At 43.5% G+C, this 18,890-nt stretch overlaps 1 protein-coding gene across 1 annotated transcript in view; it reads right to left on the bottom strand.

Moving 5' to 3' along the window:
- Positions 1–4,730: 4,730 nt before the first annotated feature.
- Positions 4,731–18,890, bottom strand: part of LOC139543690 (spliceosome-associated protein CWC27 homolog) — a 48,999-nt gene continuing 34,839 nt past the window's right edge. Inside the window, exons 12-14 of the mRNA XM_071350007.1 lie at positions 17,814–17,923; positions 17,337–17,449; positions 4,731–5,459 (exon numbers count right to left, since the gene is read on the bottom strand). Coding sequence (XP_071206108.1) covers positions 5,297–5,459; positions 17,337–17,449; positions 17,814–17,923 — 386 coding nt within the window. The 3' untranslated portion in view covers positions 4,731–5,296. The remainder of the gene's footprint in view (positions 5,460–17,336; positions 17,450–17,813; positions 17,924–18,890) is intronic.

Here is an 18,890-nt window from a genome sequence, read left to right as displayed (position 1 = left end):
TACTTTTGGCCATGTAGTGTATCTACCTCAAATACCTCGTACCTCTGCACATTGATCTGGTACTGGTACTCCCTCTATATACTGTAGCTCCATTCTTGTGTATTTTATTTTATTTTATTTCTTGTGTTACTATTTTATTTTTAAACTCTGCATTGTCGGGAAGGGCTGGTAAGCAAGCATTTCACGGTAAAGTCTACACCCGTTGCATTCAGCGGATGTGACAAATCAAAGGTGATTTGAAGAATCACATCTGCATTACAGAGAGGAGAAGACGAAGGAGGGGAAGAGAGGAAAAACCTGCTGCTGAAAAATAAATCTCAGAAAGTGGCAGTGAAATATCATATGTGACACGAGGACATTTATACAGGTTAACCCTATTAACGAACAGGGGCCCTGTCTACCTCTGTTTGACTTTAACTACCCCCTCATTTTTTTTCACCATGAGGCCATTAGAATACGAAGACTCAGATGAGTAGATAGACTGTCAGCAACACAGCTCAGGTAGTAAGGAACAGGGCACTGTGACAGAGAGGGTCACAGAGACCTAGAAAGACAGACAGAGGTAGTAAAAGCACAGTACACATGGCTCAGATTCAGCTAATGCACTCACAGTTTAATTCAGGCTATTGAAATAATAGTGCTGGATGTTGCACCAAGGTCATACTGCTTTATAATAGGCTACAGAGACCTACAGTGGCATTTCCCCTCAGATCTCGCTCTCTCCTCTTTGAGCTCACTCTCTCCAACTCATGAATAACCCTAATATCAACACAAACGGGCTCCCTTCTTATGGACATGCTCTGGTGACCCTGTTCCGATGCCCTATAGCAGGGTTTCCCAAACTCCGTACTGCCCCCCCCCGGGTGCACCTCTTGGTTTTTGCCCTAGCACTACACAGCTGATTCAAAGAGCCAACTAATCATCAAGGTTTGATGATTTGAATCAGCTGTGTAGTGCTAGGGCAAAAAACTAAACGTGCACACAGGGGGAGCCCCAGGACCGAGTTTTGGAAACCCTGCTATAGGGCAGAAGAGAAGGACACAGTCGCAAAGGGGCGATTAGGTTAGGTGCACTATCCATCCCTTCTAATTCCGCAGTGACACAGGCACACACACAGCTCCTGCCCCATACAGCCACGTTGCTCCCTCTCACACAGGGGACTTGACCAGGCTGTGAGGACTCATGGCTAGGGGTTAGAGGTCAGACACGTGGCCCACTCCACATCCTGGTCCTCCCATGTTGCTCCACACCTTCCCGGCCATACAGGGGTAAGAGCACACGAGGAGGAAGGCTGTATTTCATATCATGTCAAATGGGTGGGGGTGAGGGTAGATCAGAAGCAAGGTCAAACTAAAATACCTTTACAAAGTCACTGGAAAGGGTGTGTGTGTATTGGGAGGAGGAGGGGGTCACAGGTCACTGGAATGCTAAATGTGCAGTAAAACCCATGGAGCAGGAGTGTGTGTGTTACAAGTTATTTACATTATATGCAGTAGGAAATGGGCAGGAAAACTCATCTGAAGGGTTGAGGGAAGCAGCATCAAAGCCCTGTAGAGCCCAAGGTAAACTGTAATGTTATCCGACCCCCCCCCCCAAAAAAAGGATATAGTAAAAGTAGCCATCCTCCCCAGCCAACCTGATGTAGCTCAGACACACACAAACACACACATACTGTGTTTTTAGGTGAGCAGAAGGATTCGTCTGCTATTTGTAACCTCCGTCAGGCCGTCCACAAGGGCAGAGAAGATAGTGGTGGCGGTGGTGGAGCATGATAACGTTATTACCTCAAATCTCATCCCCAGCAGTCACGTGACAGATGGATGGACGTTCAGACAGACAGCAGCAACCATGAGCGCTATTTCCTGCCCAGAGCTAGCCACGGCAAGGTCATGACAGGGAATGTCAAGTATTTTGCTGGTGTTGCTGGACTGGAGAGAGGAGTGGCATTGTCTTGTCCTTTGTACCCTCTCCAACCGCCACTAGGATGTCTCCATGCTAAGGCTAAAGGGTTTAATCATAGTCCAAAACCGGTACACGTATGCACAGCAATGTTCTAGAATATAGGACGGTTGGATTTCATACTTTCGAATACTCAGTGCAACTCAAGCAATCTCTTCAACTGTCGACCCATTCAAATGAATAGAGGACGCGTACCGGAGCCGCGTTGGTTGGGAATTGTGGTGAGGTGTGCGTTCGGGCTTTGCGTACCCTGCGGATGGCGGTCTCAGAGCCAGTATCTATTGTGTGTCACAATGGGACGGCAGACAATCGCGTCTCATCGTCTGGGGACTAAGATTTACGCTTAAGCTGTTTTTGTATTCTCAGCTGATAATTCGGTCAAGCTAATACAGTAGCTAGCTCCTTATATTTAACTTCTTGACTGTATCATGTCTATTTGTTTTTTTGTTCTGCACAATATTGCGAGAGCTTTTGTAAACAGAAATTATTTCTAGCCAAGAGACAATATTGATATCAGCCACGCACAAGCCAAAGTTGACTGGCAAAACTACCCATTTATGTTGTAAGGAATCGGTTGTGACAAGTGGTGAAAAAGTACCCAATTGTCATACTTAAGTAAATGTAAAGATACCTTCATAGAAAATGACTCATGTAAAAGTGAGTCACCCAGTAAAATACAACTTCAGTGAAAGTCTAAAAGTATTTGGTTTTTAATATACTGAAGTATCAAAAGTAAATGCAATTGCTAAAATATACTTAAGTCTCAAAAGTAAAAGTATAAATCAGTTCAAATTCTTTATATTAGGCAAACCAGATGTCACAATTATATATATATGTTTTAATTTACAGATAGCCAGGGGCATGCTACAACACTCAGACATAATTTACAAACTAAGCATTTGTGTTTTCGTGAGTCCACCAGATAAGAGGCAGTAGGGATGACCATGACCAGGGATGTTCTCTTGATTAGTGTGTGAATTGGACAATTTTCCTGTCCCGCTAAGCATTCAAAACGTAACGAGTACTTTTAGGTGTCAAGGAAAACGTATGGAGTAAAAAGTACATAATTTTCTTTAGGAATGTAGTGAAGTAAAGGTAGTCAAAAATATAAATAGTAAAGTACAGAAACCCCCAAAAACTACTTATGTAGTTTTAAAGTATTTTTACTTAAGTACTTTACACCACTGGTTGTGACCCACCATTGGCCAGCCACTGGCATGGCTCCAGTAGGTAGTCTAACTGAAGCATGGTGCCTCTCACCTGTTTTACATTAGCAGCAGCTCAGACTCGGGCCAGGCCGTGGCTCGGCGACCAGGCTCATAGTGGAACATTAACTCTCCTTCCTGTTCCATATGAGAAGTTAAGCATGAACCCAGAAGAGCAGTAAAAGGCGGCTTGCCGGCCAAACTCTGCTCCTGGTCACACACATGGCAAATCTACATCATTTACCCTAACAAAACCACTACATTAAAGCAGATAGGCTAGTCTAGTCTCAAATGCCACCCTAATCGTTGTGTAGTGCACTACTTTTGACCAGAACCACCCTATTGCAGTCCCCATATAGTACGCTATGACATATGACCAGAACCACCCTATTTTACCAGAGCCTATGACTCTCAGTTGATGGAGTATGAAAGGAACGATACATAAAAAGAGAGGCAAGGAGGTTCGATTGTCACTAGTTCGATTTCACCACAGCTATGTGTTCCTTGCGTCAATCTGGTGAAATGACTGTGAAATGGCTGGGTGAAGGCAGATCATATCCTGCCTGACTGTTTTAACTGACAGGGCTGGAACAGAGAGGAGAGGAAGCCCTACAGACTGACTCAATGTGCATCCCAAATTTCACCCTATACAGTGCACTACTTTTTACCAGAACCATATTGGCCCTGGTCACAAGTAATGCACTATATGAGGAAAAGGATGCCATTTGGAATACAACTATGGTGCTTAAATAAAGACAGAGTCAGGGACTTAATCGAGCTTTAATACCAGTTTTCACAACTTCTGCTGGAGAGCTGTTTTTATGATTCCAGTCATGTGAAGTCACACTGGCTGGCTCTGTCTACTCAGCTGCTGTTATATCAGATATGAGGAAAAGTTGGCTTTGGGCACAGATACAGGATCAGCTTACCCTCTCCAGATACTGATGTTAACTATAGGGGAACAACGCTAAACTGACCGTAGATCAATGTAAAGGGGAAACTACTGCAGCAGCTACTGTGTTCCATTGTCTCTCCTCCCTTTCTGCTTACTGCTCATTCCTCACCATAGTCAAGGTTTTCACAACACATTCTGGGTGGATCTCTCTCAGTAGTTTAAAGTAACTTCCTCTCATAATCTTCTTTCCTTAATCTCAAAAGCATACGGTGGCGTGCTGGTTTCCTCTCCATCTCAGTAGTTGCCCTTCTTGCATGAACAGTCACACTTGTCTTTGCTTACCAGTGCTGACTTTGCTGATAGCTGCTTTACTAAAGGACCTTTCTGTTGCTTACTATAACTTTGATGTGTGGTTGACTCACCTAGCTACCTTAAGATGAATGCGCTAACTGTAAATCGCTCTGGATTAGAACATCTGCTAAATGAGTCAAATGTCAAATGTAAATAGTCGAAGTTGGGTTCCTCTCCCCGTCTCCACGGACAGTAAACAATTGGACATCCCAGTGTGTATCCTCCATGTTGCGCTCACCTGCCCAAGCCAATGGTTGACGAGTTCTTAATAGGGCAAACGCAGAGAGGAATACAAACACAGCTGCACACATCAAAAGGAATTTATGTCTTATGACAAAGGTAATTTATTATCAGTACATGTTCACAACATTGGTCATCAGACATGTTGACATCAATGACTTGGACCATCATCCATCACCCTACTTTACCTGGATACCTGGGCATTTCTCAACATTTCACAACCCTTTTTCACCTTTACTTTCCAATACTCCCGCAATCACAACATACAGTACTGTATGACAGAAAATTAAGCTATTCTTGGGATATGTGGGTTCACGGTGCAGTTCAAAATGATACTATGTCTTGATGACGGATAGTTTTAGATTAGCTATAGCTGTCAGGTCATGTGCGTTTCCCTTTTATGAGGGATAACCCTGATGGGCTGAAGTCACATTAGCCCTGTGTTAGCCGTTCCCTTAGTTCAGATGTGAATGGATTCCAACAGCTTCTCAGAAATAGCTTTGTTTTGGTTGTTCGTGGCATTCCAAGGTTCAAAGTTCACTCAGGAGAGGCAGTTGTTTTTGAAGTGGTAGGTTAGAGAGGAAGAGAGGAGAGGCCTGGTCAGTCACATGGCTGGGGTTAATCTCCATGCCTAATCCCTGACCCCTCACCTCTTGGACTTCTTCTCCTTCATGATCTTCTTGCTCTCCTCTCTCCGCCGTTTGTTGACGGGGTTTCGTGGATCGGAGATCTCAAACGTGTCTTCGTCCTGCATGTTGGCATCCTTGACTTTCCTGGTTTGCTCGTCAAACTGGAGAACATGGGCCATCCTAAAATCAGAGAAAGCGGAGGTTCAAAGAACAGCAAATACAGCACTGTGATGTCAACTCAGTAAATCACATCTAGTGATATGGAACTCTCCATCTGTTCCTCTCCATCAATTCAAATGAAATCACATTCCCTTTGAAGCCGGTGTTCTGTCAGAACAGGCATTTATGGTATCAAGATGCCATGGTGGTGAGTGATGGCATTGTATTGATGGTAAAGGAACAGGCTACAACACAGCAACACGTGCCCTTATCACATTAGTGTAAGAATAAAAACATGGTACAAAATACAGGGTTGAAATGTTCCGTTCTCTTAGGGAGGAGCAGGAAGAGGATGGAGCGGAAGATGAGGAGGAGGTACGTGATGAGGAGGAATAGGAATAAGAGAAAGAAGATGACTGATATGCATGTGGAAGCATCCTTGGCTGTTCTTTTGTCCTTTGTGGACTTGCAGCAAGCAGCACCTCCGCAAAACAGAGAAAAAGGGAGAACGGCAGAATCTGAAGAGATTGTTCGGTTTGAAAAGGCAACTGTCTTCATGATTCAGCCTCTATCAACACTTTGACGAAAAACCCCTGACATGTTACCTAATAGGCCAAGCGTGTCAGTGTAACAGTTATCGATCAAACTCCCAGTATATAGATACAGTGAGAGCAGGAATTCCCGGGGAGACAGCAGAGTGGAGAGAGAGGACAAGAGGGGTGAGGCAGGTCACCGGTGTCCATCACGCAGACACATCTGCCCGGCGCAGAGGGATTTGCGCGACATGCATAACGCTCTGACAGTGTCTTGACACACCACACCTGTTTGGAGGGTTCTGATAAAGGCCATGCGTTACCAGGGGTCACGGAGCTGCAACCCCCGGGGAATTAAAAACAAGATAAAAGGGAAGATGCTATCACCAATTCACAGAAGCCGAGAGACGGAGACAAAGCCAAACCAGACGAAGAGCTTCAGGCCCAAATCTCTTTGACTGTTTGCGCTATTACAGTGATGTACTACTATTACAGGTAGTTAGTTAAAGCCCTATCTTGTCCGAATCTGCCATATCTATCATTTTTACTTGGCGGGAAGGTTATTATTCCAGCCTCAAAAACCTACCGTTTTTTTTTTTTTATTATTATTTTTTTTTTTACAAACTCCCAGGTCCTTTGATAATATTTATCTAGTGTAAATCGTCATCCCTGTGTTTTGAGGGATATTACAGAGTTTTACAGTGCTGCACCCAGTTTGGGCAAGAACATGAGAACAAATTGATGCAAAGAGCTATGTACAAAGTGCTACAAAGTGTTATGCAAACAAAGTCCTATGCACATAGCCTACAGATGAGTTCTGTTTTGTCATATATCAACGTTCCCAGTGACTATTTGCTATTTGTCTTTTTTAAAAGATTAAGTAAATGATAGTGCGCCAATGAATTGATAAATTGCATACAGTTCATGGTTCTTATTGATACTATTTATACTTTCTCCTAACTGAAAGCCAATATTAGGCTATTCCTAGACAAGTTTAAATTAAATTATTAGTCACTAGAAGCACAAGCATTTCGCTACACTCGCATTAACATCTGCTAACCATGTGTATGTGACTAATAAAATTTGATTTGATTTGATTTGATACACTACATGGTCAAAAGTATGTGGACAACTGCTTGTCAAACATCTCATTCCAAAATCAAGGGCATTAATATGGAGTTGGTCCCCCCTTTGCTGCTATAACAGCCTCCACTCTTCTGGGAAGGCTGTTCACTAGATGTTGGAACATTGCTGCAGGGACTTGCTTCCATTCAGCCACAAGAGCATTAGTGAGGTAGGGCACTGATGTTCGGCGATTAGGCCCCCTGTTCAATGGGGTTGAGGTCAGGGCTCTGTGCAGGCCAGTCAAGTTCTTCCACACCGATCTCAACAAAATATTTCTGTATGGACCTTGCTTTGTGCACAGGGGTATTGTCATGCTGAAACAGGAAAGGGCCTTCCCTAAACAGTTGCCACAAAGTTGGAAGCACAGAATCGTCTAGAATGCCATTGTATGCTGTAGCGTTATGATTTCCATTCACTGGAACTAAGGGGCTTAGCCTGAACCATGAAAAACAGCCCCAGACCATTACTCCTCCTCCTCCAAACTTTACAGTTGGAACTATGCATTGGGGCAGGTAGCGTTCTCCTGGCATCCGCCAAACCCAGATTTGTTTGTCGGACTGCCAGATGGTGAAGCGTGATTCATCACTCCAGAGAACACGTTTCCACTGCTCCAGAGTCCAATGGCGGCAAGCTTTACACCACTCCAGCCGACACTTGGTATTGCACATGATCTTAGGCTTGTGTGCGGCTGGTCGGCCATGGAAACCCATTTCATGAAGCTCCCGATGAACACTTCTTGTGCTGACAATGCTTCCAGTGGCAGTTTGGAACTCGGTAGTGAGTTTTGCAACCGAGGACAGATGAATTTTACGCGCTATGCGCTTCAGCACTCGGCGATCCCATTCTGTGAGCTTGTCTGGCCTACCACTTCACGGCTGAGCTGTTGTTGCTCCTAGACGTTGCCACCTCAAAATAACAGCACTTACAGTTGACTGGGGCAGCTCTAGCAGGGAAGAAATTTGACAAACTGACTTGTTGGAAAGGTGGCATCCTATGACGGTGCCAGGTTAAAAGTCACTGAGCTCTTCAGCAAGGCCATTCTACTGTCCATGTTTGTCTATGGCGATTGCATGGCTGTGTGCTCAATTTTATACACCTGTCAGCAACGGGTGTGGCTGAAATAGCCAAATCCACTAATTTGAAGGGGTGTCGACATACTTTTGTATATATAGTGTATTTCATAGCGGTTTAGATGGTACAATAAATCTCTACACGTTGCTTGTTTTGTCATATAAACTGACATTAGGCAAACTATTAGAAATTTAGCAACCAGGAAATGGCGGAGCGATTACTGCATATTTCAACCAGTTTAGCTGGCAGCCGTTTTGCACCGTTCATGCCTAGAACAGCCTCCAGTCTTCCATCATAACAGTATATAAAAAGAAGAAAAAAAAGATTTACGGGGGGCAATTTCATAAAAACGAATCCCGTCCGAATCAGACAATGGAAAAACAGACAAGCTGGAGTATTACTTACATAATGAACGTTCTATAGTAATAGAATATAAGCCAACCTATTGCCATACGAGTTCTGCTGTATGGTCCTAGGGACAGATCCCCTTTAATCAGCCACTAAGATCACATTGAAATGTGTGTCCTCCTTGTATGTGTGTGTTGGATGGCGTGTGTCTGAGTGTGCACTTGAGTCTGTATGCGAAGCTAAGTGTACAGTATGAGTGTCTTTTTGTCAGATGGCTTGTCTGTGTGTGTCTATGTGTGTGTGTCTGCCCATGTGTTTCGGTGAAGCATGTGTATATAGCGGTCCTTGGTAGCTCAGTTGGTAGAGCATAAAAACATCTGCTAAATGGCATATTATATATACACTGAGTGTACAAAACATTAAGAACACCTTCCTAATATTGAGTTGCAACCCCCCCTCCCTTTTGCCCTCAAGACAGCCTCAATTCCTCGGGGTATGAACTGTACAAGGTGTCGAAAGCGTTCCACAGGGATGTTGGCCCATGTTGACTCCAATGCTTTCCACAGTTGTGTCAAGTAGGCTGGATGTCCTTTGGGTGGCGGAGCATTCCTAATACACACGGGGAACCGTTGAGCGTTAAAAACCCAGCAGCGTTGCAGTGCTTGATGCAAACCGGTGTGCCGGGTACCTACTACCATACCCATTCAAAGGCACTTGATTATTTTGTCTTTCCCATTCACCCTCTGAATGGCACACCCACACAATCAACGTCTCAATTGTCTCAAGGCTTAAAAATCCTTCTTTGGCCTGTCTCCTCCCTTTCATCTACACAGATTGAAGTGGATTTAACAAGTGACATCATAGCGTTCACCTGGTCAGTCTATGTCATGGAAAGAGCAGGTGTTCATAATGTTTTATACACTCAGTGTATGTGTTTGTATGTGTAGGGCTGCACAATACGGGCAACATATCTAATTGCAATTTTTGTACCAAATACTGCAATTTTACTTGCGTATATAGATCAAAACACTTGGGAAAACTGTTGGAATCATAGAAATGGAATGATCATTCTAATTTCATGGTTGGAATACTGTGGACACTTGGAATGCAGTTTAGGTTGGCATGAAAACGAATGAAGAAAAATATGGGAGGAGATGGTTGTGACAGAGTAGGAACCAAAGTGTTGGTCAGTGTTTCCCAGGCGACCCTAATTAGATTTAAATATATATGTACGTTCAGACAAAGATGTTAGAACATTCTTCGCCTTGTCCTCTCTGATTAAGAAACAAGCTGTTGCACCACGGGTTCCGGCCTGTATTAGAGTAAAAGTTTGCTAGCAAGATTTGCCGTATCTCACTGGACTTAGCTGGCAAAAATGTGTTTCAGCTCCTAATGCTAATTGTTAGCTAGCTAGCTGGCTAGCTAAATCCAGTGAGATACGGACACATTTGTAGCTTGCTAAGACCAACTAAGTAGCGTGTTGCAGAGAGCAAGTTACACAAGCGAATAGTCAAATATAGAAATGTTGATTTATGTTAAGAAGCAAAGTGGAACGCTGCCTACTGCAGTTCTTGTTTGGAAAAATCTGTAGACTGCACGCTGTGGTTTGGTCAATGGAGGCAGAGTGAATTCCCGAGCACAAGGAGAGTGACATGGGGGCGAGGCTTGAAGTGCGTGGGATTGGGAAGCAGCCTTAAGAAAGAGGAAGGGAGAATCGTGCAGCCTTATGTGTTTGTCTGCCTTTTAGTCTGCCTGGGTACATAGGTAAAGCATGTGTGTGTGCTCTGCAGTCCCCCCTCCTGTGTTCATGTGAACTGGGCAGCAGTAGTGACAGCTCATCCAGGATGTCATGGTGGCTCTACTCTGGCAGACTGAGGAGTCCTGCAGTGCGAGGCGGACCGCTACCATAATTTGTCTAGCAGCCTCAGTGATGACAGGAACACAGCCTCATTGCCCAGACTACAGAACAGTGTGTGTGTATATGTATACACACAGTGCCTTCAGAAAGTATTCACACCCCTTGACTTTTTCCACATTTTGTTGTGTTACAGCCTGAATTTAAAACGGATTAAATTGAGATTGTGTCAATCTACACACAACACCCCATAGTGTCAAAGTGGAATGATGTTTTTCTAAATGTTTGCAAAATAATAAAAAATGAAAAGCTCAAATGTCTTGAGTCAATAAGTATTCAACACCTTTGTTATGGCAAGCCTAAATAAGTTCAGGAGTAAAAATGTGCTTAAGAAGTCACATAATAAATTGCATAGACACACTCTGTGTGCAAAAATAGTAACAAGATTTTTGAAAGACTACCCTATCTCTGTACCCCACACATACAAGTATCTGTAAGGTCCTTCAGTTGAGCAGTGAGTTTCAAACACAGATGCAACGCCAAAGACCATGGAGGTTTTCCAATGCCTCAAAAAAAAAAGCAGACATTAAATATCCCTTTGAGCATGGTGAAGTTATTAATTACACTTTGAATGGTGAATCAATACACCCAGTCACTACAAAGATACAGGTGTTTTTCCTAACTCAGTTGCCGGAGAGGAAGGAAACCACTCAGGGATTTCACCATGAAGCCAACGGTGACTTAAAAACAGTTACAGTTTAATGGCTGTTATAGGAAAAAACTGAGGATGGATCAACAACACTGTAGTTACTCCACAGTACTAACCTAAATGACAGAGTGAATAGAAGTGACAATAAAATACATATTTATTCCACTTTGTAACAACAAAATGTGGAAAAAGTCAAGTGGTGTGAATACTTTCTGAAGGCACTGTATATGTGTATGTGTGCCAGGCTCTGGGCTCCCACCATTCAGCGCTCCAGTCTGCTTATCAAACCCACTCTCTACCCAGAAGCCTCAGAACTCAGAAGCCTTTCCTCTATTTGTTTTTCTTTCGCTTTCTGAAAAGAGGGAGGAAAGAGGGAGGGGTGGGGGTGGGGCGACAGAGGCTCTATGGCTGGCTTCTTGGAGTGAGAGAGAGTGTGTGTGTGTGTGTGTGTGTGTGTGTGTGTGTGTGTGTGTGTGTGTGTGTGTGTGTGTGTGTGTGTGTGTTAGCAGAGCGATCTAGAAAGTATAACGTTTGTAGACCCAGACGGAATAGTTTACAGTCCCCTGGCCCAGACTTGACTTGGGGAGTCTGACCTGTAGTAACCCAATAGTTCCTGTACCAGAGCTCGCAGAGTGGCACAGACATCCTACGCTAGTGCGTGGCTGGCGGGTGTTGTTCTAGATTAGGTCTGCAGCCCAAATGACACCCTATTCCCTATATAGTGCACTACTTCTTACCAGAGCCCTGGGCACCATTTGGGACCCGGGGTGCCTTTTGGGACACAGCCTGGGACTGCTAGGCTACTGTGCCCCTGTCTTCCCTCCGCCTCCTCCTGTCTCATACCTAGCTGGCTGGCGGGGGCCAAACAGTGAGACTGAGCTGGGGGCCTGGCTGGCTGAGACTAATAGCAACTACAGGTTTTGTTATTCTAAATCTCTCACACAGACACTTTCCTCGAAGTTCAAACACATGGGATTCATTTCAGCCCTCTGACTCTCTCTCGCTCTCTATATATTGAGGTCTGAGAGAGAGACTCAGAGGTCTGTTGGTGAAAATCAGAATGGGAGAGGAAAACACGATGTAAAAGCTGATTTCCTGACTGTGGCTCTGTCTGCCACTGAGGGAAACGGCAGAGAGACCAGGCTCTGCAAACACACACACACTGCTGTCTTCATTGCCTTCAATAAACTGGTATATCTGAAGTATTGGCACGGCGTCAGGTGCCAATACACAGACACACGGCCGTGTTTTAACTCCCAGCAGGAGCCGCTCCACAGGGCAATGTGTTAGCTAGCTTGTTTCCTGTAGGCTGGAGCCCTCCCTCCCTCTCCCTCCGTGTCTCTGCGTCTCGCTCTCAGTGAGTCGTCAGTACTGCGGTGAGGCTCTCTGTTCTGGTCAGGACACAGCAGGACGTTGAAAACACATCAGCAGCAGAGAGGAGAAACGTCAAAACACAATCCATCTTGAGGAGGTAATCAAATTGAAAAATAGAACCGAAATAGACCATAAATGTGACCGGCCGGGGGAGAAAAAAATGGAATTCCATATGCATCTGATTTGTCTGACAGAAGGAGCGGTGCGAGCCAACAGACTACAGTACTGAACAGTGTCCTCCTAACTGTAGTGTACATCACATTCTATAGCTTCAGCCTGCACACACTAAAACCTTAGAGAAACATCCCTATACTTCCTAATGTGCTAGTTTCTTACACAGTGGCAACTCAATGTTGTCTTGTGTAAAACACAGATTAGGGACACAGACAAACCCTTCATTCCTGGTATAAGGCCTAGATGGTAGAGAAAGTGGCATCCACTATTACTGTAGAGCTGTGGGGTCGGGAACGGCCTTTACAACACACACATCTGTACTCATGAAGACACACACAGGTAGTCGCACGCGCACGCGCGCACACACACACACACACACACACACACACACACACACACACACACACACACACACACACACACACACACACACACACACACACACACACACACACACACACACACACACACACACACACACACACACACACACACACACAAACAATGAGCCAAGCCTACTAAGACAAAACAAAGTATGTCAAAGTAGAGAGAAATCAACATGCCCATGTTAGAGCAATCTTTTCACCTGGCTGGCAGTCTGTGTTTCTCTGAGAGTACAGAAACTAAAACCTAAGGCTGGCACCCAGGCCATAGCTACATCTACAGTGCGTTCGGGAAGTATTCAGACCCCTTGACTTTGTTCAATTGATTATACACATTTTTTCCCTCATCAATCTACACACAATACCCCATAATGACAAAGCGAAAATAGGTTCAGAAATGTTTGCAAATGTAGAAACAAAATAAAAAACAGAAATGCCTTATTTGCATAAGTATTCAGAGTCTTTGCTATGAGACTCAAAATTGAGATCAGGTGCATCCTGTTTCCATTGATCATCCTTGAGATGTTTCTACAACTCGATTGTAGTTCACCTGTGGTAAATTCCATTGATTGGACATGATTTGGAAAGGCACACACCTGTCTATCAAAGGAATTGTCAAAGAGCTCCGAGACAGGATTGTGACAAGGCACAGATATGGGGAAGGGTACCAAAACATTTCTGCAGCTCTGAAGGTCCCCAAGAACACAGTGGCCTCCATCATTCTAAATGAAAGAAGTTTGGAACCACCAAGACTGTTCCTAGAGCTGGTCGCCGGGCCAAACTGAACAATCGGGGGAGAAGGGCCTTGGTCTGGGGGGTGACCAAGAAACCGATGGTCAGTCTGACAGAGCTCTAGAGTTCCTCTGTGGAGATGGGAGAACCTTCCAGAAGGACAACCATTTCTGCAGCACTGCACCAATCAGGCCTTTATGGTAGAGTGGCCAGACAGAAGCCACTCCTGAGTAAAAGGCACATGACAGCCCGCTTGGAGTTCGCCAAAAGGCACCTAAAGTCTCTCAGACCAAGAGAAACAAGATTCTCTGGTTTAATGAAACCAAGATTGAACTCTTTGGCCTGAATGTCACGTCTGGAGGAAACCTGGCACCATCTCTATCTACAGTGAAGCATGGTTGTGGCAGCGGGACAAGTCTCTGAATCCTTGAGTGGCCCAGCCAGAGCCTGACATTGAACCCAATCGAACATCTTTGGAGAGACCTGAAAATAGCTGTACAGCAACGCTCCCCATCCAACCTGACAGAGCTTGAGAGGATCTGCAGAGAAGAATGGGAGAAACTCACCAAATACAGGTGAGCCAACCTTGTAGCGTCATACCCAAGAAGACTCAAGGTTGTAATCGCTGCCAAAGGTGCTTCAACATAGTACTGAGTAAAGGGTCTGAATACTTATGTAAATGTGATAGTTTTTATTTTATAGTGTGTACGTAGTGCGTACGTAGTGCGTAGAGCCCAGTACATCACTGGGGCTAAGCTTCCTGCCATCCAGGACCTCTACACCAGGCGGTGTCAGAGGAAGGCCCTAAAAATTGTCAAAGACCCCAGCCAAAAAGTCAAGGGGTCTGAATACTTTTCCGAATGCACTGTATATAATCTAGAGCCGTCAGAGTGTGTTGATCCACTGTATAAAGTTCAACAGTGTGTCAAGTCGTTAAGGAGCAGCTCCTCAGGCCTGTGTTATGACTGGCCATTAACAGACATAACATATCTGTTACAGGATAGGGGGGGGGGGGGGAGGCTGGCCCACTAGAACTGGTAACAACAGTAGGGCTCGTCCTGAATGGCACCCTATTCCATCAATGTCATGATGTTGAATCAACGTGGAAAACTGGTTGGATCTGCAAAAAGTCCTCGACGTAAGGGCATTTCCGTCTTTTCATCCCCAACTTTTAACCTAAATCCAATGACACGGTGACATTTTTTGTTGATTTCAAGTTGAATTCACGTTAGTTGACAACTCATCCAAATGTAAATCAAAACTAGATGTTGAACTGACTTCTGTGCCCAGTGGGACACTTTGCTTAGGACTTATTGCAAGTAAGGCTGTTCCCGACTTAAAAGAAATCTTGGTTGACCGAGAGTCATCCTGACAGACCATGTGTGTTTGAATAAAATCAACTACATATGCACTGAGCTTGTTTGATGCTTTAAGCACACAGTTTGATTAAATAATGGAGACACAAAAATGACTCAAGAAAGAGCCCGATGGTCACACTGTGTTAAAAATAGTAGCGAGACCTGCGTGCATATTATGTGTGACAAACAGGTGCTGTTAGATTACAGTATTATTTTTCTGCCTGTTGGGAACAGTGTAAACACGAATTAAATTGTAAGTAATACCAGTCTGTTCTAACGAAAAACCTTTGTAAAGCCTTTATTGCAGCATAACAGAATCAAAAAATAGCCGAATCTGTAAAATTGCTTTATCCAACATATTGCTGTTGTATATTAAACAAACAAAACAGGCAAAAGAAGGAAGATCTGTCATATTTATGTAGATATTTGTGACTAGTTTCAGGAAACTAGGCGTATGTCGCGGGTCACTACTTCACAGGAACACATTTGAACTAAAACTTTTTTCTTCTTCAAAATGTGTTTTTTTGGGCAGAAATGCCTTCTGGAACATGTGAACTTTCATGTGCCTTAATAACAAACTTGTATGCCATATGTAAATACGAATACAATTGTTAAATTATGAGCCTAGTTGGTTTAGCCACAGAAAAAGTAAGCAACCTTCCCGCTAGCTATGATTGGCTGAGATACTGAATGGCTGGACATGCCGAGACATGAGTTCGGATTGGTCTGCCATATAGCACTCTTCTGTCTATTTGAGCTGGTCAGTATATGTAGGTAATCCTGCTTTAAAAAAATATATATATATTGTGTAGTAGAACTGCATAAGTGTTGCTCTCCATTATCATGATTTGGGATTATGGTTCATTGTTTAGCTAGCTACATGTCTTAATCAAAAGACTCCACTATGCAAGTATTAATTTCAATAGAATGTCACTGCTAGCTACATTTTCAGATATTACACGTTTCTAATTTGGCAGAAAGTAATTTTCATTTCAAGTTAAAGTGTAAAGTGTACTGTTAGCTAGCCAGCTAACATTAGCTGGCTGGCTCGCTAGCTAACGTTACGTGTATGATCTTATTATTCGTATCTCAGAGCCATTTGCTTTGCTAGTTATAGCCTAATGTTAACTAGCTAACATTGAACCTGGTTGGTTAGCTACCTGCAGATTAATGCAGGGTAGTAACGTCATGAGTTAGAATTATGGTTCATTGTTTACCTAGCTAGCTATTATGGTTCATTGTTTACCTAGCTAGCTGTTTGCAAGTAACCATTTCAATAGAATGTCACTGCGACAACTGTTGATAGACGTAGCTAGTAAATTCGCTCTGGCTATCTACTCCGATTTCAGAGCACTCTCGTCTGAGAGCGCAGAATAACTGACGAAATTTACGAACTCTCAACACCTGTTAAATATGGCCGGTGTCAGTAAACATTGACAAAAAAAAACGTCAATTGTTGCAAGCTCTGGATAATATGAAAACAGCCTATCCAGCTCTGCTAGGGCGAGTAAAATCGTCAGTGAGTTGTTCTCTCATTTGTGTCTGGAAGTACACTAACGTTAGCCAGTTAGCTTGGGTGCTTGACTGATGTTGTTAGGACCGAACGCTCAGATGAACCCTTAAAGAGAGTTTGTATCGCAACTAAAGTTGCATAAATAACTCTAAATTATGCATATAGGAGGAACTGTTTCTTTGTTAAACGCTCAACAGAGAATAGTCGCTTGTGCGAACTTCCTCGTAAATCATTTGGGAAAAATATCATTTATTTATTCAGCTATGTTCAATTGTATTCTTCTTACCATAAAATAATATAAAAGAATGCCACAGGAATTATAAGCAAATATTGCCTGCTAAATTAACTAGTGTAGCCCACAGCCATATGGCATAGCCAGAGCAGGGTCTAACATAAGGACGACTCAGAATATGCTATTCTGTTCTTCTGAAATAGGGTACATTTTCTTCAAATCATGTTTCTTTAGACCTGCCTAAAATAAATAATGGTTTTATTGTGATGGTGTTGGCTATATTAAATGGATTTATTGAACTTTTTCAAATGTAAATGTTCCAAAGGTTCACATCATTGGCTTGTAGGCTGTGTGTGGAAGCCCGGAGATGCTAAATGTCTGGGATATTTTATGTTAATTAACGGTCAATTACCTTGAGACCGGCAGTCATTTGCATGACAATCACCGTCTGACAAAATATCATGACCGCCAGAACGCTAACCATAACGTACCATCCTTTGTCGTCGTCCTCTGCCAGCTCCTCTGGGGCCTCCTCAGGGGCCTCGGAGGTCTCAGTGATGGCTGAAGACAGCTTGGACTTGAATCGGTCCAGCAGCGCCATTGTCTACAAGACAATCAGCTTAACGGTCACTGGGAGATCTGGGTCACTAACAAAACAAAATCTTAAGATCTAACGCTCATCTAAGTCTTAGACTTTCACCTCAACCCCGTTGTATCAAGAAAAAAATGCACTGCTGGTCATTTATATGCGTTTGACTGAAAGACGTCATCATTAATGTCATCAACACTTATACTTACACTTATAATCCCAGAGCTCCAACTGACCTCAATGAGGACCAGTATGAAAATGTACGCACTAACTACTGAAAGTCGCTCTGGATAAGAGCGTCTGCTAAATAACTAAAATGTAATATGTGTAGAGAGTAAATGACAGCTGACACAGTTTGGAATAATGACTCCTCTGTTACCTGTGCTTCTCTGCTGGATCCCTTCTTCAGTTTCTGTTTCCTCATGTCTTCATATTTCTGCTTGCCCTCCAGGTACTCCGCCACCGCTTCGCTGCCTGGCTTCTTCTCTTCTATAGGGACACAGTAAGGTACTAGTTAGTTAACAGTCAGTTAATTGTTAGTTAATAGTCGGTTAGCAAACTTGGATATACTAAGGCATTGCCCCGCTGTCTGTCTGTCTTTTTGTCTTCTACAGGAAGTTAATACAGTTAGTTATTTAGCAGTTCATTTACAGTTGGCCTAGTTAATGTATCACATTAAGCAGTGACAATAGCAAAAAACACTATCAGACACAATGCAGAGGAAAAAACATCCAACATGTAAAAACCATCTGAAGCTCTGCGTCGTCATTAGTAAGAGATAGCTCAGAGAGAGGGACCCGTCATCGGGTCACAGTGACAAACACAAACTCAATTGATCTGATTTGAGGGAAAGATCCACTACTGCATGGCTAACAGATCCAGCAGGATGACTGATGGGCTCCGAGTTTAACAAGGAAACCCCTTTCTTCTGCCATGAGACCCCTCTCTTTCTGCTCTGCGTCAGAGCCAGCCACATCCAACATAGTGTAAATGTTCCCAATGAAAAAAAAAACGGGGAAAAAACGGCTGAATTCTTCAACTTCAGCCTTGAGACTGGATGGAGACTGCTCAGGGAAAGTATACCTCTGGGCAAGGAGGGTTTAAATGAGAAAACCAAGTGGCTCTACATTTTTGCCTCAAATAAGTGGATATACCTTGTATTATTCAAGCACAACAATACTTACAAAGGCACAGTAGTAGGTCTACTTAATACTTTAATTCGTTATCTGTACACTGAAATGAACCTTAGTAATTTGCCAAGTGAGGATACAGAATACAACATCAAAATACTGTAGAATGTAGTGCCCTTAATCCACCACCATATTTTACATTTACATCCTTATTTTGACACCAAACCCACCACTAGTGTGGTGACCAAAGAGCACTAATTTCATGTCATATGACCATATCACCGTTTCCAGTCCAAGTGCCAATGCCTTTTAGCAAACTCCAGGCA

This window comes from Salvelinus alpinus, chromosome 18 (assembly GCF_045679555.1).
Source record: "Salvelinus alpinus chromosome 18, SLU_Salpinus.1, whole genome shotgun sequence".
NCBI classification, from domain to species: Eukaryota; Metazoa; Chordata; class Actinopteri; order Salmoniformes; family Salmonidae; genus Salvelinus; species Salvelinus alpinus.
This window is presented reverse-complemented; position numbering and strand designations above follow the sequence as displayed.